Source organism: Zootoca vivipara, chromosome 2, assembly GCF_965207765.1.
Source record: "Zootoca vivipara chromosome 2, rZooViv2.hap1.1, whole genome shotgun sequence".
NCBI lineage: Eukaryota > Metazoa > Chordata > Lepidosauria > Squamata > Lacertidae > Zootoca > Zootoca vivipara.
The window spans coordinates 35,579,425-35,606,445 of record NC_142584.1 but is presented as its reverse complement, the minus strand read 5'-3'; the positions used below and the strand labels follow the sequence as shown (position 1 = coordinate 35,606,445).

General features: G+C 42.5%; 1 protein-coding gene across 5 annotated transcripts in view; it reads left to right on the top strand.

Annotated features, from left to right (window-relative positions):
* The window catches only part of MYOCD (myocardin), a 218,553-nt gene that overhangs the window by 155,662 nt on the left and 35,870 nt on the right, over nt 1–27,021 (top strand). Inside the window, exon 1 of one of the 5 annotated variants that reach the window (XM_035104622.3) lies at nt 21,897–22,316. The exons of 1 other annotated variant lie outside the window; for it this stretch is intronic. In XM_035104622.3, coding sequence (XP_034960513.1) covers nt 22,262–22,316 — 55 coding nt within the window. In that variant the 5' untranslated portion in view covers nt 21,897–22,261. Of the gene's footprint in view, nt 1–21,896; nt 22,317–22,721; nt 22,988–27,021 lie in introns of those variants that run through there. 3 more of the 5 variants (XM_035104624.3, XM_035104625.3, XM_035104626.3) reach the window with 3 other exon arrangements.

Below are 27,021 nucleotides of genomic sequence, written 5' to 3'. Positions count from 1 at the left end.
CTGGCTTCGCATTAAAAATTATTTGGAAAGAAATAGGACATAAATTTAATTAACTGGAAAAATTCCCCTCCCCAACATGATAGATTCCAATATTTTCAAAATATTATAGGTTCATCCCCATTTCATAATAAAATTTGGTTATAATTTTTTGAAGGGAGAGGAGTTAATAAAAAAAAACCCTACATTTTCTGCTTTCATAGAGGCTGGACAAAAAATTCAGGCTATGGAGATAGTTTGCATATTATGGAATGCAGCAATGAAAATATCAATATTTTGACAAAGTGGGAAGTGCACAGGGGATTTCTGACTAGCTCAGCTGAAAGCTTGGGCCAATGATTTTGCATGGTTTCTGAGCAGATATAGACAGTTACAAACTCTGATAATTTTTTTTTAGAAAGTGTCACTGACATTGTCAACAGCACAGGCAAAGTAGAAGTACACTTCATGAAGGATTTACAGCTTTGCCGTGAGTTGCATGCAGCCACTCAGCTCCACTGCCTGTACTTACTGCCTATATGATCCATTTGACACTAAACACCATATTTCTCCCTTGATAATCTCTCTCAATTACTCAGGATGCTACTTCATTTCTTTCAGTTGGTACCTGAATATGGAAGCCACATTGTTCAGCTTGGCTCAGTTTCATCTACAAAATAGCAGTGTTGGCAATTAAAATATTTTTAAGTAGCTCTTTTTTTTTGCTTCTAACCAAAGATTATAGACAAAGGCTTTGTTATCACATCCACAAGCTCCTTTATTACCCTTAGGTGCATCTCATCAGGCTCTGGTGATTTGAATTCATTTAAAGTAAGCTAGATGTTGCCACCTCTTTTCCTATCTTGGGCTGCAGCTGCCTCCTTACATAATTTATTCTATTATCCCCAGGTTGGGCTGCTTTTTCTCTGTCACCCAATAGGCAGCGATAACATTTAGACTGAAGATCTTAAATAATAAGAAATGGGAGTCAAACTATATGAAATGGAACCTCTATTTTACTAAGAGAACACAGTTTAATCACACACACACACACACACACACAGAGAGAGAGAGAGAGAGAGAGAGAGAGAGAGAGAGAGAGAGAGAGAGAGAGAGAGAGAGAGAGACGTACAGTGCATTGACATAGCTGCCCTGCCCTTCAAAAGCATAATTTCCTGTGTGTCAGAAATACCATGAACCTGGAACTCTTATGGCATTCCAGAAATTGAATGGTTGAAGGCAATTCTTTGTATTGTCTACAGTGTTTCACATTAAATAACAGCAATGAGCACAATGGCAGTCAGCATATACCACATGGTATTAAAAATGTTATTAGCTTTAGTTTTTGCTGTGAACATAATGTTTTTGCCTATGGGGCGGGGGGGGGGGAATCTCCTTTATTTTGCATTGCAAAACAGGACTATACAGGAACATGTGGTGTTCCCAATGTTCTTAGACTCATGCATCCTTTCTGCTTGGGTTGGCAGGCAAGCTGGGAAGTGGCAATGATGTGGTGGAGGGGCTAATTTTCTTCATTGGTATTTTTCTGTGGCCTGAGTCTTCCTTTTCAGTTACTTCCCCCTGCCCTTTCCCGCCCCCCTCAATATATTTGTTCGTTTGATGGTTTAGAAAGCACATACATATTGCAGTTTTGTCAGTTACGTCCACCTTTTGAACACCCCACAAGCTAAACACAGAAATTGTAATAAGTAAAAGTATTCATTCAAAAACAGAAACTCATTCTTGTCAAAATTCCCGTCTATAAATATCTCCAGAAAGGACAGGAAAGTTTAGATTGGCTGTATAGTGTGGGTGCCCTGCTAGAGTGCCAACCTTCAGCGGTACAAAACGGAGTCTGGTTGCATGGGGATATATAACATCCTGTTGAGTGTTTAATAAAGTCAGCATTTGACACTGCAAGTACCTTGCTCTACCCAACAAGCACTAGTGCCAAGCATAAGGGCACTGGAATGCTGAAGGAGTTTCAAACAGATTTGATTGGACTAGGTGTAGTGTATTCATTCCATAGCTATGCCTTTTTCCAATAAGAGAGAAGTAATACTTTGCATATATGCAGAATTCTCACATCCATTGAGGAGGAGGGATTTCCACAGGAGAAACTGAAGTATGCAGATACAGGGATGACTCTGAATTCCTGCAGAAGGGTTTAGTGGGCATACTTGAAATGAAGATCCAGGTTTTACTGTCTCTTCCAGCCATTTAGCACCTTAGACAAAATTGTCATGTTGTTTATCGCAGGAGGCAGTATGGGCAGCAATGTTGGTCTAGGAAACTTGACTGTTTTCCAAAAAAAGGCAGTGGGATCATGTTTTAGCTATTCTTGCTTCTGTCAATTCCAAAGAAGTCAAAGCTTAATGGTTAGCAAATATATGTGGTCCTGTGATTATTGCAGGAGTCTTAGAGCCAGCAAATAGATCTCTGTACTGTACCTGCCTTCACCTGCGAGCAGGCATATTTATTATCTGATAGTCCAGGAGATTTGATTTGAAATAAAACCCATAGCACACTGATTTTTTAAAAGTAGCTTTCCTGTGGATATGACTAATACATTGCATCCTGATATGATAATTCTTGAGTTCTTGATGGTGCAAAAGAGGGAATCTTAACAAAAGCCTTGATGTAACTTGTTAGGGCAAAATTCGGGGTGTGAGAATGCTCAGCCACAATCAGGCAAGGGCCTGTGGTCGTTGCGGAGTATAAAAGGAAGGAGTCCAGCCACAATCCGGAGCAAACAGCAAGGTTTATTACTGCGCAGCAGGTTCAATGCCAGACTGAATACCGTGAACAGGGCTGCAAGAACTTTTAAAAGTTCCCACCACCATCCCATAATGCACATCGAAAGCATCATACATACATCACTTGTGACAGAGTAAAACGTCAGAAAAGGGGAAGGTGCAGGGGGCATTAGCATACAGGTAAACAGGAGGTGGACCCAGGTGGCACTGTAGTTAAACCACTAAGCCTAGGGCTTGCTGATCAGAAGGTCGGCGGTTTGAATCCCTGTGACGGGGTGAGCTCCCGTTGCTTGGTCCCAGCTCCTGCCAACCTAGCAGTTCAAAAGCACGTCAAAATGCAAGTAGATAAATAGGAACCGCTACAGCGGGAAGGTAAACGGCGTTTCCATGTGCTGCTCTGGTTTGCCAGAAGCGGCTTTGTCATGCTGGCCACATGACCCGGAAGCTATACGCCGGCTTCCTCGGCCAATAATGCGGGATGAGCGCGCAACCCCAGAGTCGGTCATGACTGGACCTAATGGTCAGGGGTCCCTTTACCTTTACCTTTAAACAGGAGGTAAACAGGATTAACATAAGGTAACAATGCACGATGTCCCAGGACATTGATAAGCAAGTACCAGTAAGTATCTGGGAAAAATCCTTGAGTACCTGGCGGGGGGGGGGGGGACAATGGGTCCAGGTGTGTGTATTGCCTCTGGCTTCAGAGGGTCGGGAATGGCAGGAGATGGTACCTGAATGGATTATGGATATGCAGAGGAGCACCACCCTGGCTAGCATCCCTGAGAGCCCTTGGCCAGAGTCGCAAAAGGGGGTTTCATATAGAAATACAGATACACGGTATTCATTCATAAAGAAATATGGTTACATAGAGTCTCAGGCAACAGAGAAAGGGTAGGAAAGGGAGCCTTTATTACACAGGGCTTGATCTTGAGGGGTTCGTGTTGGTGCGATACTAGAGTGGTGTTATAGGATCAGACGGGGTCCCCTTGAGGGCATTTGTGCCAATCTTGATTCCCAAATGAAGCCTCGTTTGGGTGCCCCCCTGAATATTTGTCTCCTGAAATTATTTGAAATATCACTACTTTGTGGAAGGCAGGTACTGAGTACTGGTTGTTGTTGTTGTTTAGTCGTTTAGTCGTGTCCGACTCTTCGTGACCCCATGGACCCTAGCACGCCAGGCACTCCTGTCTTCCACTGAGTACTTGTAATTTATTTGATTGGCAAGTCACATTTTGTAAATTCTTAATAATGAATGGTTTCCATTGCAACTTGTAGCTTATAAATTGGTGCTTTGTATACTACAATTTAGAAACAGAATATGTAGAGCTTTTAGCTTAATTTGGCATTTGGTTTCTCAGTATTGAACGTAAGATTTTCCCACAGGTTACAAAAGCAGCTTCAGAAACTAAGAGTGTTTATCAAATTTGGATGGATCCTGAAGTGAAGTGGTCCACTTCCAATAGATTCAGGGCTCGTCCAAGCTGAAGCAAACTTCTGCAAACAGTGTATCTGCAGAAAATTAAGCATTTCTCCCCAAACTTGCAACATAAAGAAAATAAAAGGGTTGGAGGGGGGAAGGGTGAGTTTGTTTGTGACTCACAGGACTGGCTTCTAATTAGAAGGGATGACTTGATCAGGGCTGTTGAGTCACAGTACTTTGAGGTAGGGATGTTAAGTAAAGTGTTGTTCTTATGCGTTTGATACTCCTTGCTCTATATGCTCATAGTGGTTGCTTGGAAAATGCAGTACCTTTCAAGCCTTTCTGCTACTGCATTACATGCTCATCCACTTTCAAATCAGTTTTGCACTTCTTTTTCTGACTCTTGGTGCCAATTGAGCAGAACATAAACCTGGAGCTGTGGAATTTTCTTCTCTTTTCTTTCATTCATCATAATTCCATGGCCCCTGAACCCACCCTTCTTGAACTTTTTCAGGTTACTTTCCCAGGGGCGCCTGTACTGTGTACTCGTCCAATTCACACAAGAGATTCATTTGTTGGACATCCCTGTGCAACTACATAATGGACATATAAACACCACCTTTTTATAGGAAACTGACTACTGCACATACTCACGTGATTCCAGCTTACATCACAAAACCATTGCCTACAGCCATCCCCTATGATACAGCTGCATCTGTTCAGACTCATTGGATAGAGGGTCACAACTTAAGCTTTTCCACCAGGCATTCTTCAAACTGCAACAGCTGCCCAATGAACACAGAAAAAAGATTGGTAGCATGAACAATCTACAGGGCATGCCTAGAACAGAAAATGATAGAACACCACTCACTTACAATTCCCAGCTGAAACCATCGAAATGTATCATCTACTAACTACAACCCATCCCATGACAGTCCCCTTTCACAGGCCTTGATTAGTAGACCTGTACAGTGGTACCTCAGGTTAAGAAATTAATTTGTTCCGGAGGTCCGTTCTTAACCTGAAACTGTTCTTAACCTGAGGTAGCACTTTAGCTAATGGGGCCTCCCGCTGCTGCTGCTGCTGCGCCGCCGCCGCCCGATTTCTGTTCTCATCCTGAAGCAAAGTTCTTAACCCGAGTTACTATTTCTGGGTTAGTGGAGTCTGTAACCTGAAGCGTTTGTAACCTGAAGCGTCTGTAACCCGAGGTCCTACTGTACTTGCTTATAGATAGCGCCTTCTAACCTGAAACAGCTACCCACCAGCAACAACAGGCCACATTACAGAAATATAGATGCAGGAAGCAACTCGTGGGAGGTCCAGAAAACAACTACGGTATATCCCCATGTCTATTCTGGCAGCACTAATACTGGACCTAATACAGTAATGTCATCAACAACATGAGGCGTTCATTCACCTGCACATTTCCCCATGCAATGTGCAATGTCACAAGTGGCATTTTCCAAAGCAAAGCAAAGCAAAGCAAAGCAAAGCAAAGCAAAGCAAAGCAAAGCAAAGCAAAGCAAAGCAAAGCAAAGCAAAGCAAAGCAAAGCAAAAATTAAAATGCAGATCTCTTTCCCAAGAAGCTTAGAATCTAAAATTGTAACTGTAAATAAAAGAAGGGAAGGGCCAGGATAACAAGAGATGGTGGGATCAGCAGTGTCAGGGGGTTTCTCAGAATGTTTCCTGGTCAGTGTGTGTATGTACATCACACATACACACTCATACTGCCCATGTGCCTCTTGGCTGGAGCTAATCTTCATGTTAGCATCTGCTGGCAGCTCCATGTGAAGCTGACACCTGTCACAGAGCTATCAGTGGCAGCTTCCTAAACAGGCCTCTCCTTAAACCCTTTCAGCTTCATGGCAAATGAAATGAGGCCTCCCTCGCTTATCTCCCAGCTCTGGTGAAGGGGGGAGGGGAATTTGAGGTGTGGGAAGGTGGCCTTATCGTATGGAGTGACAAACAGCATTGACTAAACAAGCTACTGGGATGAGGACGAGGGGTGGGGGGTTGAGCTGGAGACTAAATAGGGAAATCCCCCCCCAGCAGCTCCCCCCTCCCCCAAGTCTGACTCCATGCCAGACCTCTACCTTGCAATCTACAAAATCATTTCCTCTCAAATGCTGGGCAGAGTCTTCTTCACCTGCTGGTTCACATTCCAACTTAACTTAAGCCATCCTATATTTTCCTTTCCGTTTCCTCAGCACGGAACAGCCTCTGCTTCTCCTTCTTGTCCCATTGTTCCCCATTCTTCTCTCATATGCTCAATTTTTGGTTGCAGGACACCCTTTCTATCTTGTTCCTGTGTTAAACCTCTCCTGCCTATGCTAATTGGTGTCAGACCATTAGCACTGTTAATTGCTCACCAGTGGTTTTGTCCTGTTCCCCGAATTACTTACTAGGTCATTTCAAATTAAAGCTAGTTCTCATCACATTCTGCCACAAACTGAGCTGTAGAATCCTCCCATTCCAGCACCTAGCAAAATGTGACCCAGTCCTAGTTAGAATCTTCTTTGTGCTCCTGAAATGCTCTAAATGTTTGAGGAGCAACACTCTGATTTCTCTTCTGTTCAAGATGCTTTACCTTCTGTCACTCCACGGCATTGTTCTCCATTCAGTTTCTATAAATCCCTCATCCCCTTCAGTGTGCTCTGGTAAGTGCCGTTCCAGCAAAAAGGAGCAGAATATGTAGCTACGATTACTCTTTAAGGGTTGCCCCACACAGTATTGGTGTGTAGTTGAAGGGTAGATGTTATCATGCATCATTACGTCTCCTAAGGAGATAGTGTGCTCCCACAGACAGCCAAGAGGAAAAGCTGGTTTAGGAAATGTGCAAAAGTTTGGAAGGATTTGGTGTGCATGTAGACCAGAGATGCTGGTGAAGAACTCCAAGCTTTTTTATTTTTTTATTTTTTAATGCCATTGGGTTTCCCATTTCCCGTTGAGAATGGCACACATGCACAAGCTGCTTTTTGTGGGCCCAGGTGCAGTGAGCTTAAGATGGTTGTGAGTTGGGATATGAGAGATGCAATAAAGACAGAACAATATCTTGGGACTGGAATGGCCACAACTTTATTGATTCCAGATTCCAGTAGGTTTTGGTGTAGACAATGGGTGTGCGTATCCTAAAGCAACCAGTCTGTCTGCTGGTTGTTGCTTACCCAGGTGTAGCACCCACTTCCCCAGGAGCCAAGCTATTAAGGGTGAAATGAAGGGACACAGTATCATTTTGGGATTAAAAATGACCACAACTTTATCGACTTCAGGAGTAGGAAAATCTCGGCATAGGCATTGGGCGTGTATCCCTCTCAGCCCCCTGTTGGGGGTCTGAGGGTCAGATGGGGGGAAATGGGGCCATCGCAAAGCACAGGTTTACACAGATGGTCCCCCCCCCAGGTGCTGAGGGAACAGGCAGCTCCACCACCAACCAGAAATGTCTGCAGCTACAAGGGGCCACAACAGCCACCTCCGCAGAAATGGTAAGCGGGCTTTCTCAGTATAGGAAAAGCTTGCCCCCTGCCCCTATGTGGATTGCTGCCCATTTTGCCTTTCAAGGTGGACTGCTCCTTCACAACTACATTATGAAAGGGAGGGAGGGAGAGAAAAAAAGAAAGAGAAAGATAGATTTAGGCAATTCAGTGTTATGTGCCCTTGTCTCTCAAAACTGCTCTTATCACTACAGGAAGTAGCCTTTTGGAAGCATCTTAAATAGACACACACTTCTGTTATCCTGTCTTTTTGGGAAAGCTATGAATGGGGTGGGTGAGCGACTAGAATGAGTGTTGGACCAGTGGGTGGATGGGGGATGTCAGTCCTTAATGAGTTCATGCTAAACTAACAACGAAACAAGTGTCATGTATCTTTCTTTTCTTTTCTAAGTTTCCAAATGTCACTTCCAGTTCAGCCGATCTAGGCTTTTAAAAGAATTCCCACCAAATTTTACGTCAGCTATTTTAAGGAATGGTTTAAAATTAAAATCCTTTTACTAAGTTTAGACTTGAGTTTCCCAAGAGACTTGCAATGTTTTAAAAAACTCTTTTGCCATTTCAAAAAGTTCAAAAAAAACATTCCAGAAGGGATCTTTAAAAGACATCCTTGTAACAAGCCTGGTCTCCGGGCTTCTGTAAGGCTGTCTTGCATTTAATACTCGACATTTGTTTCTCATTTAGTTGCAAAACAGGCGCTAAAATGTAATTCTTATAATTAAATGTAGTTAAGTGATGCTACTGAGTAATTTAGGGTGTGCGGTGAAGGAATAACTTTTTCTGTTATGTAACTCAAAGACCACAACTCAGGCTTTTGGACTAGAGACACTCTTTTGTATAGCTCATTTTTCTAATGATTGCTTCATACATGACATTTTCCTCCTGTATAAAAAGAACCTCTGCATTAAAAAAATGTGTACAATGGAATCTGAAGCTACGTTATTTTCAGTCAGTGGTGATGACTCTGACTGGCAGAAGCTTTCCATGGTTCCTACACTGATTAGTACATAGATTAGTGAGATACAACAAAAACAGATAAAAACAACAACAACCCTGATTGCTTCTTAAAAAAAACAGACAGGAAGAAGATGAAAAATATTATTCCTCGCCCACATGATCACTGCTTCTCTACTTCCTTTGTATGCTCCTGGGGCCTATGTGAACTAAAAATGTAGTAGTATTATACCACTTTAAATGTCAAGGTCACCTGGGAATTGTAGTTTGAGTAGTGTGCTGAGAAATCTTCGGTAGAGTTCTTACAGAACTATGGTTTCCAGGGTTCCCTGTGTAGAGGGAATTAAATAAATGTATTTAAGGTTGAAATACTAAACACAGTGATCCAGAAAAAAAATAGCCATTTCAGGGATTGAGAAAATAAGGCACTATTCTGCCTTCATGACATGTGCAGACACAGCCGCTGTGTGTGTGAGTAGCTGAAAGATTAATTGTCTCTAATCACATTTAAATTATAATATTATTATTTATTTAATGTATTTATATCCCATCTTTCTTCCAAGCTGGGATTCAAGGCAACTTGCATTTTAAAAACAAAGTTGTTATGTACTGAGCTTCACTCTCGACTCCAAGCATATTTCAAAAGTAATTAAAGGAAACTAGTTAAAAACAATAGTTGAAATACAATCAAACATATTGAGAACCAGCATTAAAGTACTGATTGCTCTTGACATCAGCCAGTGGTCAGCACTGTCTTCACCTAGTTTCCATGGTGGGACTCTGCCTTGATTTAAAGAAAGCAGATCTTCCACTGTTGCACATGTCCTGGTAACATCTAGACTGGATAATGTAATGTACTCTGTGTGCATGGAAAATGTCAGCTTGTTCAGAATGCAGCTGCTTGGATGTTTGTTGGGGCTAAGCACTTGTAATACACAACCTCTATAGTATGCCAGTTGTAATGGCTATGATTTCATCTCCAGGTCCAGTTTAAGGTGTTGGTATTGACATCTAAAGCTGTAAATAGTGATCAGGCTATTTGAAGGATTGTCTGCAGCCATATGAACCTGGCCTAGTATTAAGATCAGCTTCGGAGTCCTGCTTGAGAGTCCACCACCAGTGCTCAACATATTGGCAGGCACTAGTGACAGGACCTTTTTGGTGGTGGCTCCATGACTGTGGGACATCCTCTCAAGGAGTTCACATATGACTGCATTTTAATTAGGTTTCCCCCCTTCATTTTTATTAGTTTTTTAACAGACTTTGAAATTTTTTAATCTTAACCTGTTTTTTTATTAAGAGCACTGTGACTATATACAGCTTTTACTGCTCCTGATGTTAGTTTGTATGTATGTATGTATTTATTTATTTATTTCTACGTTGTGGGTTAAACCACAGAGCCTAGGGCTTGCTGATCAGAATGTTGGGTGAGCTCCCGTTGCTTGGTCCCAGCTCTTGCCAACCTAGCAGTTCGAAAGCACGTCAAAGTGCAAGTAGATAAATAGGTACCGCTCCAAGCGGGAAGGTAAACGGCGTTTCCGTGCGCTGCTCTGGTTCGCCAGAAGTGGCTTTGTCATGCTGCCCACATGACCTGGAAGCTGTATGCCAGCTCCCTCGGCCAATAACATGAGATGAGAGCCACAACCCTAGAGTCGGTCACGACTGGACCTAGTGGTCAGGGGTCCATTTACCTTTACCTTTACCTTATGTATACGCCCTGAAAAGTGGCATGAATACTGCAAATGAACAAGGATATGTACTACCACCAACCATTATTTAAGTATTCATGCCTCCCACCAGTGCACACATGCTGATATCTCACACAAGTCTTTTGACTTGGTGGATAATGTCTAAATGTATCTGGGTTTTTTTTAAACTTTTACAACAGAAAGCAAAGGAGTGGAAGTCTGTCCCAGATTGGAACAGCAACAGGGGGTGGTTTAAAAAACCCATCTCTCTCATCATGCTATTGTCCTGTCAAAAATCTACTCCAAGCTGCTATTTACCCTGATTTAAAAAACAAAAGGGCTTGCCCCTGACACCCACCCACCCCCGTTTTCCTCCATTGTACAACAAATGCTTTGATGCTCCATGGCTTGACACGCTTCTGGGCAAGGAAAAAGCAGTAGCCATCTATGTTTCTCTAAGACTCTGTACACATTACTGCCTTAAAATTCTGCTAGGTTGTTCTCCCCACCCCCCACCCAATTCAGATCAAAGAAACACACTGGATGCAGAATAAACAGGGGTATGTACACAGCCTTATTTGCTGTTTGGGTGGGGGATAGTTCTCAATGTGTTGGTGTGTGTGTGTGTGTGCATGCACACACATGTGCTGGCATAGCATTTTCCATGCTGCTTTCTATACCAGCCTCTGGCTACTGCCCCTCCTATGAACCTAATCTTCTGTAGTCTTGTTTGGTTTTCTACTCTGGCTTCAACTCTAAGCCAGGTTCTTGACAATTCACCAACAGAATTGTGCCCGATGGACCACTTCCAAAAACTAAACATTTCCTCTCTTTTCTACCTCTGTATGTCTTCATGCGGGCCGGGGAGGGGGGGACACTTCACGGTTGTTGTTTTTAAAGAACAAAGTTTACAATAGGATATAGTTTTCTTAAGAGACTTGCAGGAAGCTTTCTAATAACTCTATAGTTTAGGATAATGAAATTACATGCACTGCATGGAAAGCCATCCAATAGTTTCTCTAGTCCTCTCTCTCTCTCCTCCCTCTCAAAACTCACTCCACCCAAAATGTTTTTGTTTTTTGTTTTTTGTTTATTTAATATTTTATTTTCTGTTATCTACTTCCTCAGTTGTGGAACAAAACAAAAAAGTTGCCTTCAGGAATCACCTATTCAGCACATTCTACAACTTTGATCAGAAGGTCGGCGGTTCGAATCCCTGCGGCGGGGTGAGCTCCCGTTGCTCGGTCCCAGCTCCTGCCCAACCTAGCAGTTCGAAAGCACGTCAAAGTGCAAATAGATAAATAGGTACCACTACAGCGGGAAGGTAAACGGCATTTCCGTGCGCTGCTCTGGTTCGCCAGAAGCGGTTTTGTCATGCTGGCCACATGACCTGAAAGCTGTATGCCGGCTCCCTCGGCCAGTAATGCGAGATGAGCACCGCAACCCCAGAGTCGGTCACGACTGGACCTAATGGTCAGGGGTCCCTTTACCTTTATGGTTACTTAAGTTGCACAAAATTTCTCGGTTCCACAAACACCCCTCTTAACTGTATTGGCTTCTGTTACTGTGAAAGTCCTCCCAAGAGGACTTGTTAAGAATTACCCTCTTGCTAGTGGTTTGCTGTATGAACACTTGAAAGTGTGATATCATCTAAGTTTTAATGATGTCATCGAAGTTTTGGAATTCACTTGTTGGCGAGGGAGCTTAGCAGGTAGTGCAAATTGAATAGTTCCTTTATGTAATATAATTAACTCCCTTGCTTGCTTGCTTGCTTGCTTGCTTGCTTATTTATTGAATTTACATACTGCCCTATACCTGTATCTCTATTAAATTTGTATGGGGGTGGTGGAAATTCCTTGCTATGTGCCTGCTACCTAGGTATGTTCACCTCTTTTTCTTTGACCCTTCCTGCTGTCCCACAAGCTGGTTTTGAAACTCCCTTCAGTTTCAGAAGCAATTTGCCACACCACATGATGAGCTGTAGTTGCAGGGAATATTTCACAGTATAAAAGTCTCATACAATAATACATGATTAGAAGCCTTACCTTTTAAAAATTAGATTTAAAACAGAACAACCTCGTTAATGCCACCTTCACCTCTTTGGAGGAAAGGTGGGATATAAATGTCATAATATATAACACCTATTGGACTATCTGGGTAACTGGGAACTTTGTTTTCCTGGGTAGTATACATACATACATACATACATACATACATACATACATACATACATACAAACAAACATACCATTGTTACATACATGCATACCATGGCTACAAATGTAGAATCTATGCCCATGTTAAGCTGAATGTGTTGAGGTCAGGAAAATAGAAGACATGGATGCTCATGGTCCCCAACCTTCCCCACATTCACTGTGTCCCTTGTGTTGATGGAACGCTTGCATTTTGGCAATTTCTCCTCCACATGTAGCCCCTTGCACACTCCCTAATCTGCTCTGGAGAACTGAGTAGTCACCAACAACTCAGGCATGGTAAAACTTAACTCAAGCCCTTATTCTAAGAGGTTTCATCAAGCACCTTACACTGTCGGTTCAACATAACATGAAAATTGTGCTGGAAAGGCCAAGCCAACGTGGTGCCCTCCAGATATTGTGGACTACAATTCCTATCAGTCCAAGGCAGCATGACCAATGGCTAGGGAAGTTGTCTAGAAAGCATGGCATTGGCCACCCCCCTGCCTTGGAGGGAGATGGGGACATATACTTGCTGCAGAGTACGTTCTAGCTAACAGAAGCAGTATTCAAGCCCAATCTTGAAATGAATTTGCCAACTGTGGAAGCAGAATCTTTTGGAGAATGTTGAATTTGAGGCATTGAACACTAGCATTTTCAACAGGTGAAACTTAGCAGAAGTATGGAATTTTGCCTTCATGTTTGCCTTCATACCTGCCTCCATATGGCTACATTGTGCATAAAGGTAAGCGCTCCTAACGAAGAAAGAACAAAGCTGAAAGTGTCTGTAGAAGCTTAGCCTGGAATAATTTTTCCTTCTCTAAATGCAGAGTCAGGACAGAAAGATAAACCCAAGTAAAGCTCCCGTTGATTTCAAACCTGAATGGCCAAGAATGTGGTGAATGACTTCCCCCTGGGTTATCTCAGGTTTCTGGTGTTGACAGTAGCCGTAGTTTCTTGCTATCGCTAGAAATGGTGCCCGGAATCTCTTGGCAATGGGAAGGGTGTTTGGTGCAAAGATCAATGCTGGTAACCTTTCTAATTTTGATGGGAATGCTAGATACTTGATCCCATTTTACTGCTGAAAGAGCAAATGGTTCACCAACTTTGCTCTGTAATTTGGGATAGAGAAAGTGTGGGAGGGATGCTGGACAAGCAGCCACCATGTACTCTGCTGGGAAAACGAGAGCCTTGGAAGCCTTATCTTTTAAACAATAAACATCAAAAATCTGTGCAGTAGATGAGAAGCAGATATGGGTGTGGGAAAAGAATTCCCCTAGAGACCTAATTTATTGGGCAATCTCCATTGAAGTGAGGAGCAAAGATTCTGAGAGGAACAGGAGGCTGAGATGCTTTTTGAGCAAGCAGAGCTGCAAGGTTATAAACCATGTTTTCAAATTGACTTTTATGGAGATCCGTGATATCCCAGGGAACTAGTGACTTCAACATTTGTCCATGGGGAGCATGGGAAAGATGCATACAGATTAGCTTTGCAATCAGTGTGTCAATTTGTCTGATAATTCTGCTTCCATCATCCGTTGCTCTTGCATGCAGAATTTGCCTTAACCGAGCCTTCCGATATTAATTTTGAGTGGTGCTTGAATTTTGATGAGCAAATTGAGGACTCTTTCCCCTGCCCACTGTACTTTGCTCCTGTGTGAAAAAAACAGAAGGGGGCATCCTCTTAAAGGTTTTGTTTCATTTCGCACAGTCATCAAACACATTTCAGCATTGTAACAGAAGCACAGGATTCCTCCAGTTATAAGAATAAATATACCCTGTCTAGTGGACAGATTGGAAGGAGTGTTGAATGTCCCAAGATTTGAAGCTATTATAAGAGAAGCAATGACCGCTCCCCACATCAAATGGGTCATGTACAGCCCCCCCCCGATCCCATGCGGCTCCCAGCAGTACAGCCTGGATACGCCCCCCCCCCCAGACTGGACACCTGGAGGTAGTCGTCTACCTCTGCCAGTTACCCAATCACAACTTTGGCAGTTTGAGGCCTTGGGCAGAATCCTTTAGTCTATCTTCCCTAAATTGGGGGGGGGGTTGAAGCGGTGACCCATGCCCCCCCCGGCGGTGGAGATTCCAGGGTTCCCCATTAAAGGGGTTGTTTTGAGGGGAAGCATTGGCCATATGCCGTTAGGTTGTCATTGCTCTCCCCTGCGACGGTGGCAAAATGGGGGGGGGCAGGCTCTCTGCTTGAACAGATGTTCTCCAGAGCCAGCCCAATCCCCACATATTCTGGATAACCCTGATGTTCCCCAGATCCCGGCCGGGAACTGGGAGGGATTCACACCCAATGCCTAAGCCAAGGTCTCCCTACATCTGAAGTTTTAATAAAGTTGTGGGCAAATTTTAATCCCATAACATGTTGTCTTGAGTCATTGTTCCAGGTGGGTGTCGCCCAGGGTTGGGGGGTCTCAGCCTGTCCGCGCAAAAGACTGCAACACTCTCATTGAAGTGAAGCAGAGGAGCTTTTTCAACACAGCAGGAGAATCCTGCTAGGTAGACTAACTTGGTGACTCAGGGTTCTGACAGATAAAGAAAGCAAGTTTGAGATGGCAAGCATCCTTTTTAAAAAGTATGGCTTTGTCTGTCAATACCCCTTTTAAGCGAATAACTACCATGGCACATGTGTGCATCATCATAAAACAAAGAAAGTATGCTTCTTGCCTCAGAACTGTTGTTTTTGCCCACATGCACATTTATGGATTAAATACGAATGAATTTAATTTATCATTTGAAAATTCTATGATTAAATGTTATTCAATTAGGTAACAGTTCTACTCTGTATATTTATGACAAACTGTTTAGGGCAAGGGCAGCCATCATGGTGTTGTTGGATGGCAACTCCCACCATCCCTGACCATTGGCCATGCTGGCTGAGGCTGATAGAAATTGTGGTCCACCAACATCAGGAGGGCATTGTGTTTGTTAGCCTTGGTTTTAAGGGCTCAAGGGTTGGTAATCAGAGCAGCATTTTGACCTAAATATCCTTGAAAAAGCTCCTTCCGTCCAAACAGAAACATAGTAGTGGAAAAGTCAGTCAAAGAAGAAGAGAAGATTATGATGTGGGACAAAATTGTATCAAGAAAACTGGACAATAAAATTTGAGGGACGCAGGTGGCGCTGTAGGTTAAACCACAGAGCCTAGGGCTTGCCAATCAGAAGGTCGGCGGTTCGAATCCCTGTGACGGGGTGAGCTCCTGTTGCTCGGTCCCAGCTCCTGCCAACCTAGCAGTTCGAAAGCACGTCAAAAGTGCAAGTAGATAAATAGGTACCGCTCCAAGTGGGAAGGTAAACGGCGTTTCCATGTGCTGCTCTGGTTCCCCAGAAATGGCTTTGTCATGCTGGCCACATGACCTGGAAGCTGTACGCCGGCTCCCTCGGCCAATAATGCGAGATGAGCGCCGCAACCCCAGAGTCGGTCACGACTGGACCTAATGGTCAGGGGTCCCTTTACCTTTATATATATCCCCAGAAAGCTCCTGTTGATTACCGTCTCAATACCCATGAAAACTTGTATCTCCCACTTTAGCTAGCAGTGAGAGAAATCATTTGCCGGCTAGATTTGGGCATTGAATCCCAGAGGGTGTGAGATCCTTAATCTATGCCCCCTTCTTCAGGAAACATGCCAGACTATTATGACCACAAAGCAGCAGTGAGATAATGCATCTTATCTGCTTGAGCAAATTTTAATGTGGTCCTCTTGATTAGTGTTTAGAAACCAAGCAAACAATTGATTTAAAATAATTGGTAAATTATGATTAAATAAAAATGTTTATACCAAGGAGTTTGTCATTGATATGATAAAATAAATATTTGCAGAAGGAACTTTTCCTTGGCCCAGAGCCTGGTCCATGAGCTTTGTGAGATTGACCGTGGTCTCATTTTAATAAAGACCAGAAGGCTTTCCAAGAAAATATAGTGCCTCCTTCCATTTAGCCAACCAACGTATATCAAGACCTTTGTCCATTTTCCTAATATACTATGGCATGGGTCGTCCTTTGGGTCATTCTTGTAATGCCTGTCATTTATCCTTCAAAATTGGCTTAAACTATGTTACAACTTAATAAAAGAAGACAGTTTAATGTTCGGGTCTGGTATAAACACAAACTGAAACACTGAAATACTATTCAAGCATTACTTCCAGAAGGCAGACATGGGATATGAGAGGGACTTATGAGCCCACCATAAACATATATGTTTTACACCTGTTTCACTATTAGGGTAGCTACCTCCACCCCCAAAATAAAGCTTAGGTCTTATAGTTGTTCTGAGCATTTTCTTAAGATAACGATCCAGAGCTACACTTCCCAGGGCTCCATGGGGGAAAGGACATGCCCCACGTTTAGGTTTCATTTACTCTGGGCTTGCCTTTCAGTTGCGTATCCGCATGCCAAACCATCTAACTGCTCACTGTGGCTTGTTTTGGCTGACCATCTCTATAGCAAACACCTCTCTCTTTCCGTTAGGCGTATTGCTCTCTCAGCACCCTTCCCATGCTTCTACCACATATAAAGTACAGTGCAAATGAGGATCTTCAACCAGCTGCAGAGCCTTTTGGATAGAGATGACTTGGCCTCTTTGCTCCACATTTTGGTAACCTCCACATCAAACTATTGCAGTGTGTCCTGTGTAGAACACTTTAGAAGCTTCAACGGTACAGAATGCAGCAGCCAGGTAATGACTGCAAGAACACATATAAGACCTGTTCTGAAGCAGCTGCACATTCTTTGTTTAACTATTTTGATTAGGAGGTTGCTTTGCTCTTGCCCAATGCATAATGCTGTGCATTAAACTGAAGCTGGATATTTTACTCCTGCCAGTTCTCCAAGGAGCTCAGCGTGACACATATTGTGTTATCATTTTTATCCTCACAATAACCCTGTCTGGTAGGTTAGGTTGAGAGACAGTGACTGGCCCTTGATTGCCTAGTAAGCTTCATACCTCAGGTAAGATTTGAAACCAGGTCTCCCTTATCTGAGTCAAACATTCTATCTACTACACACTTTGCTGGCTTGTAAACTGAGTCATAACATTTGCCGGGTTGTGTTTGTTTGTTTGTTTTTTATAAACTGAATGTATCCCCATGCCTATTTTTGCCAGTTCAGCATTTCAGCAGCAAAATGTCCACCCCATATGGGAATTAGATTTGACCAATTCATCAACCCATCTTATTTTTCCCCAGATACGTTTCATAGACGTTAATGAGATTTTGCTGCCTTGAAAATGGTTAGCTTACATTCTCTTGGGTTGCTGTGCCTGTTTCACAGATTACTTCATTACTTGATTGCACAATGCTTTTAAGCAACAGAAGATCATTGTTTGTGTTGTGTGTTTAGACTCACTGCTGTCCAGTCAATAAAATGTTGGGTATCCTTCATCTTAAATGTTACCTGAGCTGTGGACTTGCTGGACATTTGTGCGCAAGGCACTGTGTCTCAGGCTGTATTTCTTGTCTGTAAAATGGGGGTAATGGTAACTGACCTTTACAGGATTGCTCTGAAGATGATTGAGACAAGGAAGCAAATTTGCCACAGTAATTCTCTGCTGCTCTGCTCAGTTTAACCCTTTCATACTTGACAGTAACTTATACAGAAGGGGTGTGTCATCTAGGACTGTCATTTATATAGTGGCTTCTGAATACTGTATACAGATGCTCTTGGCTGAGTCTACTAATGGATCCACAAATAACACTAGTGCTGTTCTTATAGACCTTCCCTTTGTCTGCTGTGTAACACTCAGGAAGTACTGTACAGGTATGCTTGAGATCACGGTAGGAAAATGCAGTAGTGTCAGGATGACATCATGCTTCAGTGTGTCAATTCTGGTGCCCCAAAATCCAGCACCATAGGCAGAATCCCAGACCTTCTCCACCACACCCACTATGGAAGTAATTATGCATGAGTTGGATAACCACTGCTACACAGAGGGGCTAGAGAAAGGAGGCACACTCAGACCGGCATTTGAACTATCCTCCTGCCTGCCCGCTAGCTTCTCTTGTATCATCAGTGTGTGTCCCAGGGAGTTCTCATGAGGACATTTCAGATGAGCCCACCAGCGTTACATTGGCCTGGAGATTAGAGAGAACACACAGTGATCTTCAAGAGGGATGGAATCTATAGTAGCAAAGCCAGCCAGCCCCACCCTGCACTCAGTGCACATTTTGCATCCCTCCCTCAATAAACACAACAGATTGCCATATTTTCTCTCTTTTTTTACAATTAAATATTTACGCTAAGCAGAAAACATTTTGCATGGACTTTTTAAACAGCCATGTCATCTTGCTCTTTTCATTCTCTAATCTTTCAGTTCTGAATCAGAAGTGAAGATTTTTAGCCTATTTACTAAGAAGTAAATATTATGATGAAAACATCAGACAGCTTAGCAGTGACTTTAGGAAAGCGGAGAAAGCATTTTCTGGTAGTGCTGTCAATTGCAAAACATTCCATAGGCTACCAACGGAGGGAGTGATCTTGTTCTGGAATTCCTAATTTTCTTAGAATCCTAAGAGTTGGAATAAATGCAAATCATTTCATCCGAGGGCCAGCTCTGACATTACCTTAGCAGTGAGAGAGATGCTGCGTCATATAGCTATTACACAGGATCTAGTAGCATTAGAGGATCCAGATCATAGGGGCAACACCCATAGACTTGAAGCTTCTTCCAGTCTTACCAGGCTTTTCCACTGCCCCATCTCCTGATACTAAGGTCACTGTGCATGTGCAGGCCTAAATCTTTTAGCAAAGCAGAACAGGAATAGCATACATAGCTGTAGTTTGCTTTCCACACTTCTTAAGGTAGCATAAGAAGGGCACTGTTGCTGCCTTAAGACAGGATCATTTTCAATCAGTCATAAAGTGCAGCACTCTGAGTTTGATCTCACAAAATGTTGTTACATGGAACATATTTCAGCTGTGCTTTGCTCCACAACACAAGGTTTTCCATCCCTCCATAATGGTTAGTAAGCATTATGGGCCACTGTGCATGCTCAGTCCTCATTTGGCTATTTTGCACCACCACCCTCCAGGCTTCCCAACACACAACCCAATTTTCTTTCTCTTTCTTTCTTTCTTTCTTTCTTTCTTTCTTTCTTTCTTTCTTTCTTTCTTTCTTTCTTTCTTTCTTTCCACTGCAGATTTTGGGAATTCTCTGAGTCTGCTGACACATGACTAGTGTGTGGACAGTGCTGTTTTGGCTACATACCTAAGCACAGATGCTTGCCTCTGAAAATCAAAGACAGGGAATTGGTAGCCTTGAACCCGATGTTGCTTAGGAATTCTGAGTACTGTAATTTATTGATGGAGTACTGAAATTAGTGGTGCCATTTTAGCTCAGTCTTACATGAATGAATGAATGAAGCAAGCTTATTCAGCTGCCAGCCTGCCTGTAGTAATTGTGGCCATCTTTGTAAAGGAATACAGAATTCATTTGGGACAAGCATTTACTATACCAGCCACTGCATGTGTCATTGCTGCAAGTGTGCTTCTTGGCCCTGTGCTTGAATCCATTGTGGAAGGTTGATGGAGAAGTCCTTCTGCATAAAGGGCCTGCGACACACTGCCTTCTGAAACATCATAGAACACCACTATCTGTTAGAAACAGAGCTGAGCCCTTCTGCAAGAATTCAGCCCAAGATGTATATTGTGAGGTAATAAATTATGGGGAGTCAGAGAAACCAGTTTTAAAAGTTTTTTAAAACAGAAATGTGTTAAAACAACAACAAATTCCTTATAAAGCTTGGTGAAAGTCTTTCTGAGTACATGAAACATAAAAGAGAGTGTTTCTTGTTGAATTCTAGTGCCTGGTGTCCAGCTACTTTCATAGACAGGTTTATTGTACTCAAACATTAAAGTATTTTTGTTAATGTCCTAATACATTAATACTTTAACTTGGCCAATAGTTGGTGAAATAGTTGATGAAATAAACCAAATATATTTTGACCCAATAATTTTAGCTTAAGATGGGATCAGTCTGTTGAGTCATGGAAAGCTCATATCAAAATGCTGGGTTTGTTTGTTTATCTTTAAACCCTTAATACTAATAAATAGTCACTGTATGGTTTCCCCATCTTGATCAAGATGTTACTCTTTATGAGGGCTTTTGGGGGGCCAGACATGACTTTGTAATGGTTTTAATTACACTTTTAAACTAGTTTTGTATTAATAGCTTTGCTTTAAGTTGATTTCTTAACTACCTTGGATTCCCCCACCCCTTTTAAAGCAGAATGTAAGTTTTAAATAAAAAATAATGACTACGGTATTTATCTGAAAAGACACTTGCTATACTGTTATCCACTATCCTGTTTTTTTCTTCTTTTCTTTACATGTGATACTTTGTCTTTCTTCAATCTCATTTTAATGAGATCAAGCAGCTACTGAGAAAAGAACTTTTGTTCTGAAGAGTCTGATACTTAAGGTAAATCTGAACATATTCTCATCTGTACCATTTCCTTGGGCACCTTAGTGTGGAAAGACAAAGTACACTGTTGTTGTTGTTGTTGTTGTTGTTGTTGTTGTTGTTGTGAAAAACTGCAAATGCAAAGACCTCTCACTGTATGTTCAACAAGGCTGCTTTTCCAGGGTTCCCAACCATGCAGAGAGAGTTCTCCGAGCACAACATCATATAATCAGGACCATTTTCAGACATTACAAATGTTGTGATGATACACATCCCACCATGTGCATTAATTACACCTGAAAAGGGCTCCAATATCTGAACAGACTTTACTGAAAAGCATGAATAAGAATAATTAACTAAAATGATGCTTGTGCTGTTTTTAAATCAGCCCCTGAGTGGTGTGGAATATTGTTTTGAAGGTATTATTTAAAAGGACTGTTATTGGAGTTTGGGGGCTTTGATGGAGATTTGTCAGGGGATATGAGTGACGGTGCTTGGGATATATTGCATGGTGAGAACTTTGTCAGTTACATACTTTATGCGCTTACAAGGATCTTTGTTCTTGTTGTTTGTACTGCTAAGGTTGTGCAGCAAAGCTATGCCCACATAAGGTGTCTGAGTTGTGTGAGTTTTTGATGATTAGTTTGTGTTTGTGTGATATATCAATGGGTTTAATAATAGGTGATGCCTGTATCACTAGATTCACTTTAAAGCAAAAACTAGCCTGACACACAGCCACTATGCCATCCAAAAACCTCCGCTGAAGTCAAGAAATCCCATCCTTGGGATGTGAGCTATTAAAATCCATTGCAGGAACCATGCAGCCGAGCCCTTCCTCTTGAATTCCTGGTAGCAACAGGCTCAGTATGCTGGAAAGAGTTAAGCAGGAGTCTGTTGATATTTCAGAGCTGCTCCGAACCCCTGCAGTCAGAGGGAGGGAAGCTCTTGATTGGCCAAGTTCCTGTTGGTAGTAATAGCGGATCAGATATCAAACTTCTGTCTTTCCTAAAGACCCTTTAGGGATAGTCTGCTCCCCGCTAGACTATGACATCAGTCAGGACACCCGGTGATGTTGCTGATAGTAAACTCTGAGAAAGGAGGGGAGGGTGGGATAGAAAGGAGGGGTCTGCTAGCTAAAAGTTAATTAGCCCAACACAGTGCAAGGGCATACAGTAGGCTTTCGCGGAGGGTCAGTGCTGGATGGGACCAAACCTTTCCTGAGTTACACTTCTGCTGCTTTCTGCAGTCACCTAGACTCCAAGGGAGGGCTAGATGAATTGTGATTCATTGGTCGGGATCAGCTTCTCTTCTTGGAGCCGGTTAATGGTTTGAGCGTTGAGGGGCTTTCTGGCACTGGGAATTATCACAAGGCATCACCATGACACTTCTGGGGTCTGAGCATTCTATGCTGATTCGGAGCAAATTCAGATCAGGTAGGGCTAACACAGCAAGAATTTCTCCTAAAACTTTTCTCTGCTACAAGCCTCAGCTGGAGGCTGTTTCTTATTAAGCAGCATGCAAGTAAAATAACCAGGGAGTCGTAAAGCTGTCATGGGCCCGCTTTCACGGAGGCTACTCTGCAAATGAAGAAATGCTTTTTTTCCTTTCTGTCTGCTCCCTCTCTTTCTGCTCTTTCACTACTTACAATTTATGTCTGTGTTGTAGCTTACTAAAAAAACAAACAAACCCAAACGCTCTACAATTCTGAGTTCTCCACATATTTGAATGAGTACTGGACCAGAAATCCATAAGGGCTGTTATGACGAGCAGTATATCTCCTCCCATCCATACAAGTCAGATGCTGTCCTGTATATCCTAGCCTGGATGCTTTTACTCCAGCATCCAGGCAGCCAGCCTTAGGGTTCTGTGACTAATTGGACAAACATGAATTTGCAGAAAGGCATCAAATTTTTTTTAGAAGTACAAAAAACAAATGGGACATGCAAAGTATTTAAAATGACATCACCAGAGAAATATAGCTAGAGCCAAACGACTGATTGCCATTTTCTAAAGCTTTGCAACAAAAAAACATGTACCAGATCTCCAGAGTGTGTTGAAGCCCCATTAGGGGCGTCTTCTTTGAGGACATCCAACGCGAATAAAGGTGAGTAATGGTGAATAAAGGCAGGAGACGGTCACATAGAAATCAGTCCTGTTGCAGGGTTAGGGTCACAGCAACTTTAGATAAATTCAGCATTGTATAGTGTGTGTTCTTGTGTGCATGCTTGTGTTTATACGTTATTCTTATTGGGTTTGGCTATACCCATTATTATTTTAAATAGCACTCTTTTCTTGTCATCCGAGTTTCTGCTGCATGCATCCAGTGAATGTACTGTATAATCATGTTCTCCTGTATGTTTCACCCATTCCAGAATGTCACCCACTCAACTTGGGGAAGGGTGGCGGTTTTTGATCTCTGGTACACCAGAGATAACGAGAAGATCAGAAACTTATCGTACTGTTGCTAATCCACTTGGGTTTTATTAAGACGTTTGAGGCAGCTGGGTGGTCATTTGCAGTGTTTGCTTAGAAAATATAAAATTGGCAGCTAGTTGAAAACTCCAGAGTTGTATGTACAAATGAGGAGACTCTGGCTGGCTGGGGTTCTACACAGTTTGGGTCCAGTACTTTGCTGTGGTTTCTCTATCACTGTAATCACATTTCATGAGAATAAGTCATTCCTCAGAATCCATTGGTGTATTATGGTAATGGTACAGTGCCATTCACTGGAAAGAAGAGGGCTTGCTCTCTAACCCAGTAATCTCAAAGCAATACTGCCACCTTCCTGAAGCGAGGAGGACACAAGGGGGATGGTTCTCTAGGCCATTGCATTCTTTTACAGTGAGCCAGTATTGTTTTTAAGACTCATTTTGGTGTTATTTTTAAAGACGGGGTGTTGGGGGTTGAGAGATTACAGAGTTGATGGTAGGATTGCATATTTTTCAAATGATTCTAGGCTAAAAGTAAACTTTATGACTCTTTGAGTCCCATAAATTTTGCTTCTTTTAGAGTTTCTAACAGAGTCGCTTTGTAGGGCACTCTTCCACATTCTCTTTCCCACATTTTAATTGCCACCTCTTTGTCTTGGGGTGAAAACATACAGGGTGCTGTTGTGATTGTTACCCATCTTATTTTGGTGCTACTTTTATGAAAAAAACGTTTTCTTGTAAGTAGAAACCTGTCCACATTGATCCTTTACAGTTAGCATTTTAGAATATTAGTACAGTGGTACCTTGACATCCGAATGCTTCAACTTCCGAAGGTTTCGACTTCCGAAGTTGACAACCCTGGAAGTCTTTTCACCGCGTGTGTGTTCTGCGCCTGCGCAGAAGCGGTGTGTGCTGTCTGCGCATGCGCAGAAGCGCAATATCGTGCTTCGCGCATGCGCGGTACGGGCGTTTCGACATCCGAAGACCTCGACTTATGAAGAGAGCCGCGGAACGGATCGTCTTCGTAAGTCGAGGTACCACTGTATAGCACTAAAAATGGGGCCACAGCAGCAGCAGGAAATGGTTAGAATCTCAAAGACATTCTCATAGACTCCCAAGCTACAGGGCAGATGTGTCTGAGGGTCACAGTGTTAATTTAAATAAAGGGTTTAAATATAAGAGCATCTTTACTCTGGTGTCTCTTGCATATTACTATGCATGATACAAATGGTGACTAACCTTGATGTTTAAAGAGGATAGACTTTAGCTGTGGCATGGAAATACAGCACTGTTCCTTCATGTCGATTTGTACTTCATCCCACATTTTCCAAAATGGAATTGTAGCACTACATAAGCGGAATGCTTCTTGCGTATAGTACTTTGCATAACAAATATAGTCAGTATATGAATTTCTTACCACTGTGTTTGATGGGGATTGCACCCCATTAAGTGTACGTAGGAGAGCAGCGTTAACCATTGTAGGTGACAAAAATTATGGTTTCTGTATGTAAAGGTAAAGAGACCCCTGACCAGTCATGACCGACTCTGGGGTTGCGACGCTCATCTCGCTCTATTGACCGAAGGAGCCAGCGTACAGCTTCCAGGTCATGTGGCCAGCATGACAAAGCCGCTTCTGGCGAACCAGAGCAGCACATGGAAACGCTGTTTACCTTCCCGCTGTAGCGGTACCTATTTATCTACTTGCACTTTGACGTGCTTTCGAACTGCTAGGTTGTATGTACAGTTACATAAAATGTATGACACAGTATCATAGTCTTACTATCATGGACTATTTCTACTACCAATATAAATGATATATAAACATCCTACATGGGAATATCGGCAATGAATGTATACAGACTGAAATAAGCCATTAGCCATGGTTCTTTCATCAGTTCAGGCATGTACATTGCAATCCTACCTCGGGTGACCTATTTAGAGCACGTACTGAGGACCTCCTTTGAATTATAGTTTGGAGACTTGTGAACATTACCATGATCTTCATCCAAGGACGTAACCATTTTCTTATAAGTTTTTGTACTTTCAGCTCAACCTACTGTATTGCGCTATGTAGGAGTCTGCCTTAGGACTTCTGTTGCTTTAAAAGGTAGCAGCTTACCTAGTCTTGAGCTTATCGCAGAGCTGGCATGGCACTAATTCTAGGTGAGCTCTGCGTGTTACCTAGCCAATTTTTTTCCTGGCCAAATTCAAAGTGTTGATTGTGACATTTAGAAACCTGCATGGTGCTGGCATTTTTAAGGGAACGTCCCCCCCCCATATTTACCTGTCCCTGGAATTAGGCTAAATTAGGCTAAAGTGGAAAAATTCTGCTTCAGTTGCCACCACCTTCTGGGGTGATGTTGTCCCCTACCAAGCATAAGGCTTTACTGTGTCTGGCCTCGTTCACACATCACAGTGAGCCGAACTATAGCTTACTGGGATCACCGAAACACATAGACACTTGTAGAGGAGCTCACTTGCACTTTTCTCCTCCCCAATATATTTTTTTTTACTCCCATAACACACTGAAATAAGCCAAGGTTTGGCTTAGCATGTTACCCGAATTCGGGCCCTTGGTTACGCTCTCTCCTTGCTAACCAGATGCTGCAGCCAAGGTTTGCTCTTGTGCTTTTAAAAATGTATAGTTTTAATGAATGTTGCAAGCTGTTTTGCATGCCTGTGACTGAAAAACAGTGTGTTGTTCTAACAGTATGTAAATAAAACGAAGTATAGTTTTTCATACAATCACAGGTGGCATACATACCATACATTTAAAGCACCTCCCCCCCCAAAAAATAGAATCCTGGGAACTGTTGTTTACCCCTAACAGAAATTCCCAGCACTCTTAACTATGGTTACCTTTGGGAGGAGATGTGCTTTACAGAGTTGGAAGGGTTCTCAAAGGTAAACTAGTCCAACCCTATTGCTAATCATTCCCACTAGATGGTCATCCAGCCTGCTCTTTTGCATAGCGTTCTGCCAAAGGGGGGGGGGGGGAGATAAGACTTGTTTACATTGAAAACTTGTGCCTTCAATTGAAACTTATGGCAAAACAAGCCACTGCTCTGAGTGGAGTATAAATCTAATATGTCAAAAAAATCTTCAGCAACATTGCAGGCATGTTCTCCCCTCCCACTTCCTTCTGAGTTAAGAGACTAGGATTTGTGTGTATGTTTATTTTGTCTATTTTACCAAAGATAAATACACAAACCTGAGGTCATCCTGACAAATTCCACAGAAACAATGATTCTTCTTGCCTGCCTTCCTGCCAGGTTCCAAATATCAATGGAATTGCCTTAAATCAAATAGGACGAAGCCTGAGGGGTTGGCCCAAGAACTCTCCTGCTAAGCGTTTAACTCTTCCCAGGAAACACTATCCATGGCATTGTGTCTCCAAGAAATACAAATCCATATGTTATTGGAGTGCTGTAAATGGGAGTCAGTAAACTCCTTTAGAGGTCATCTCTCACTTGCTTGGCCATCAGTGAGGGAACAGGTTGGGTAAGTTGCCACATTCTGTTTGGCTGCATAAGGAGATGTCACTTCCCAGGTCCATTGCTTCAGCCTTACTGGGTAACTTCAGAGATGGGGCTCCAGAGTCTAGCATAAAATAGCTGGAGAATCCTAAAAGTTCTGCTGAAAAATGATTGTTTGTTGGAAGTGATACTTGATGGTTTGTAGATAACAGAGATCTCTGACTTCCAGTAAT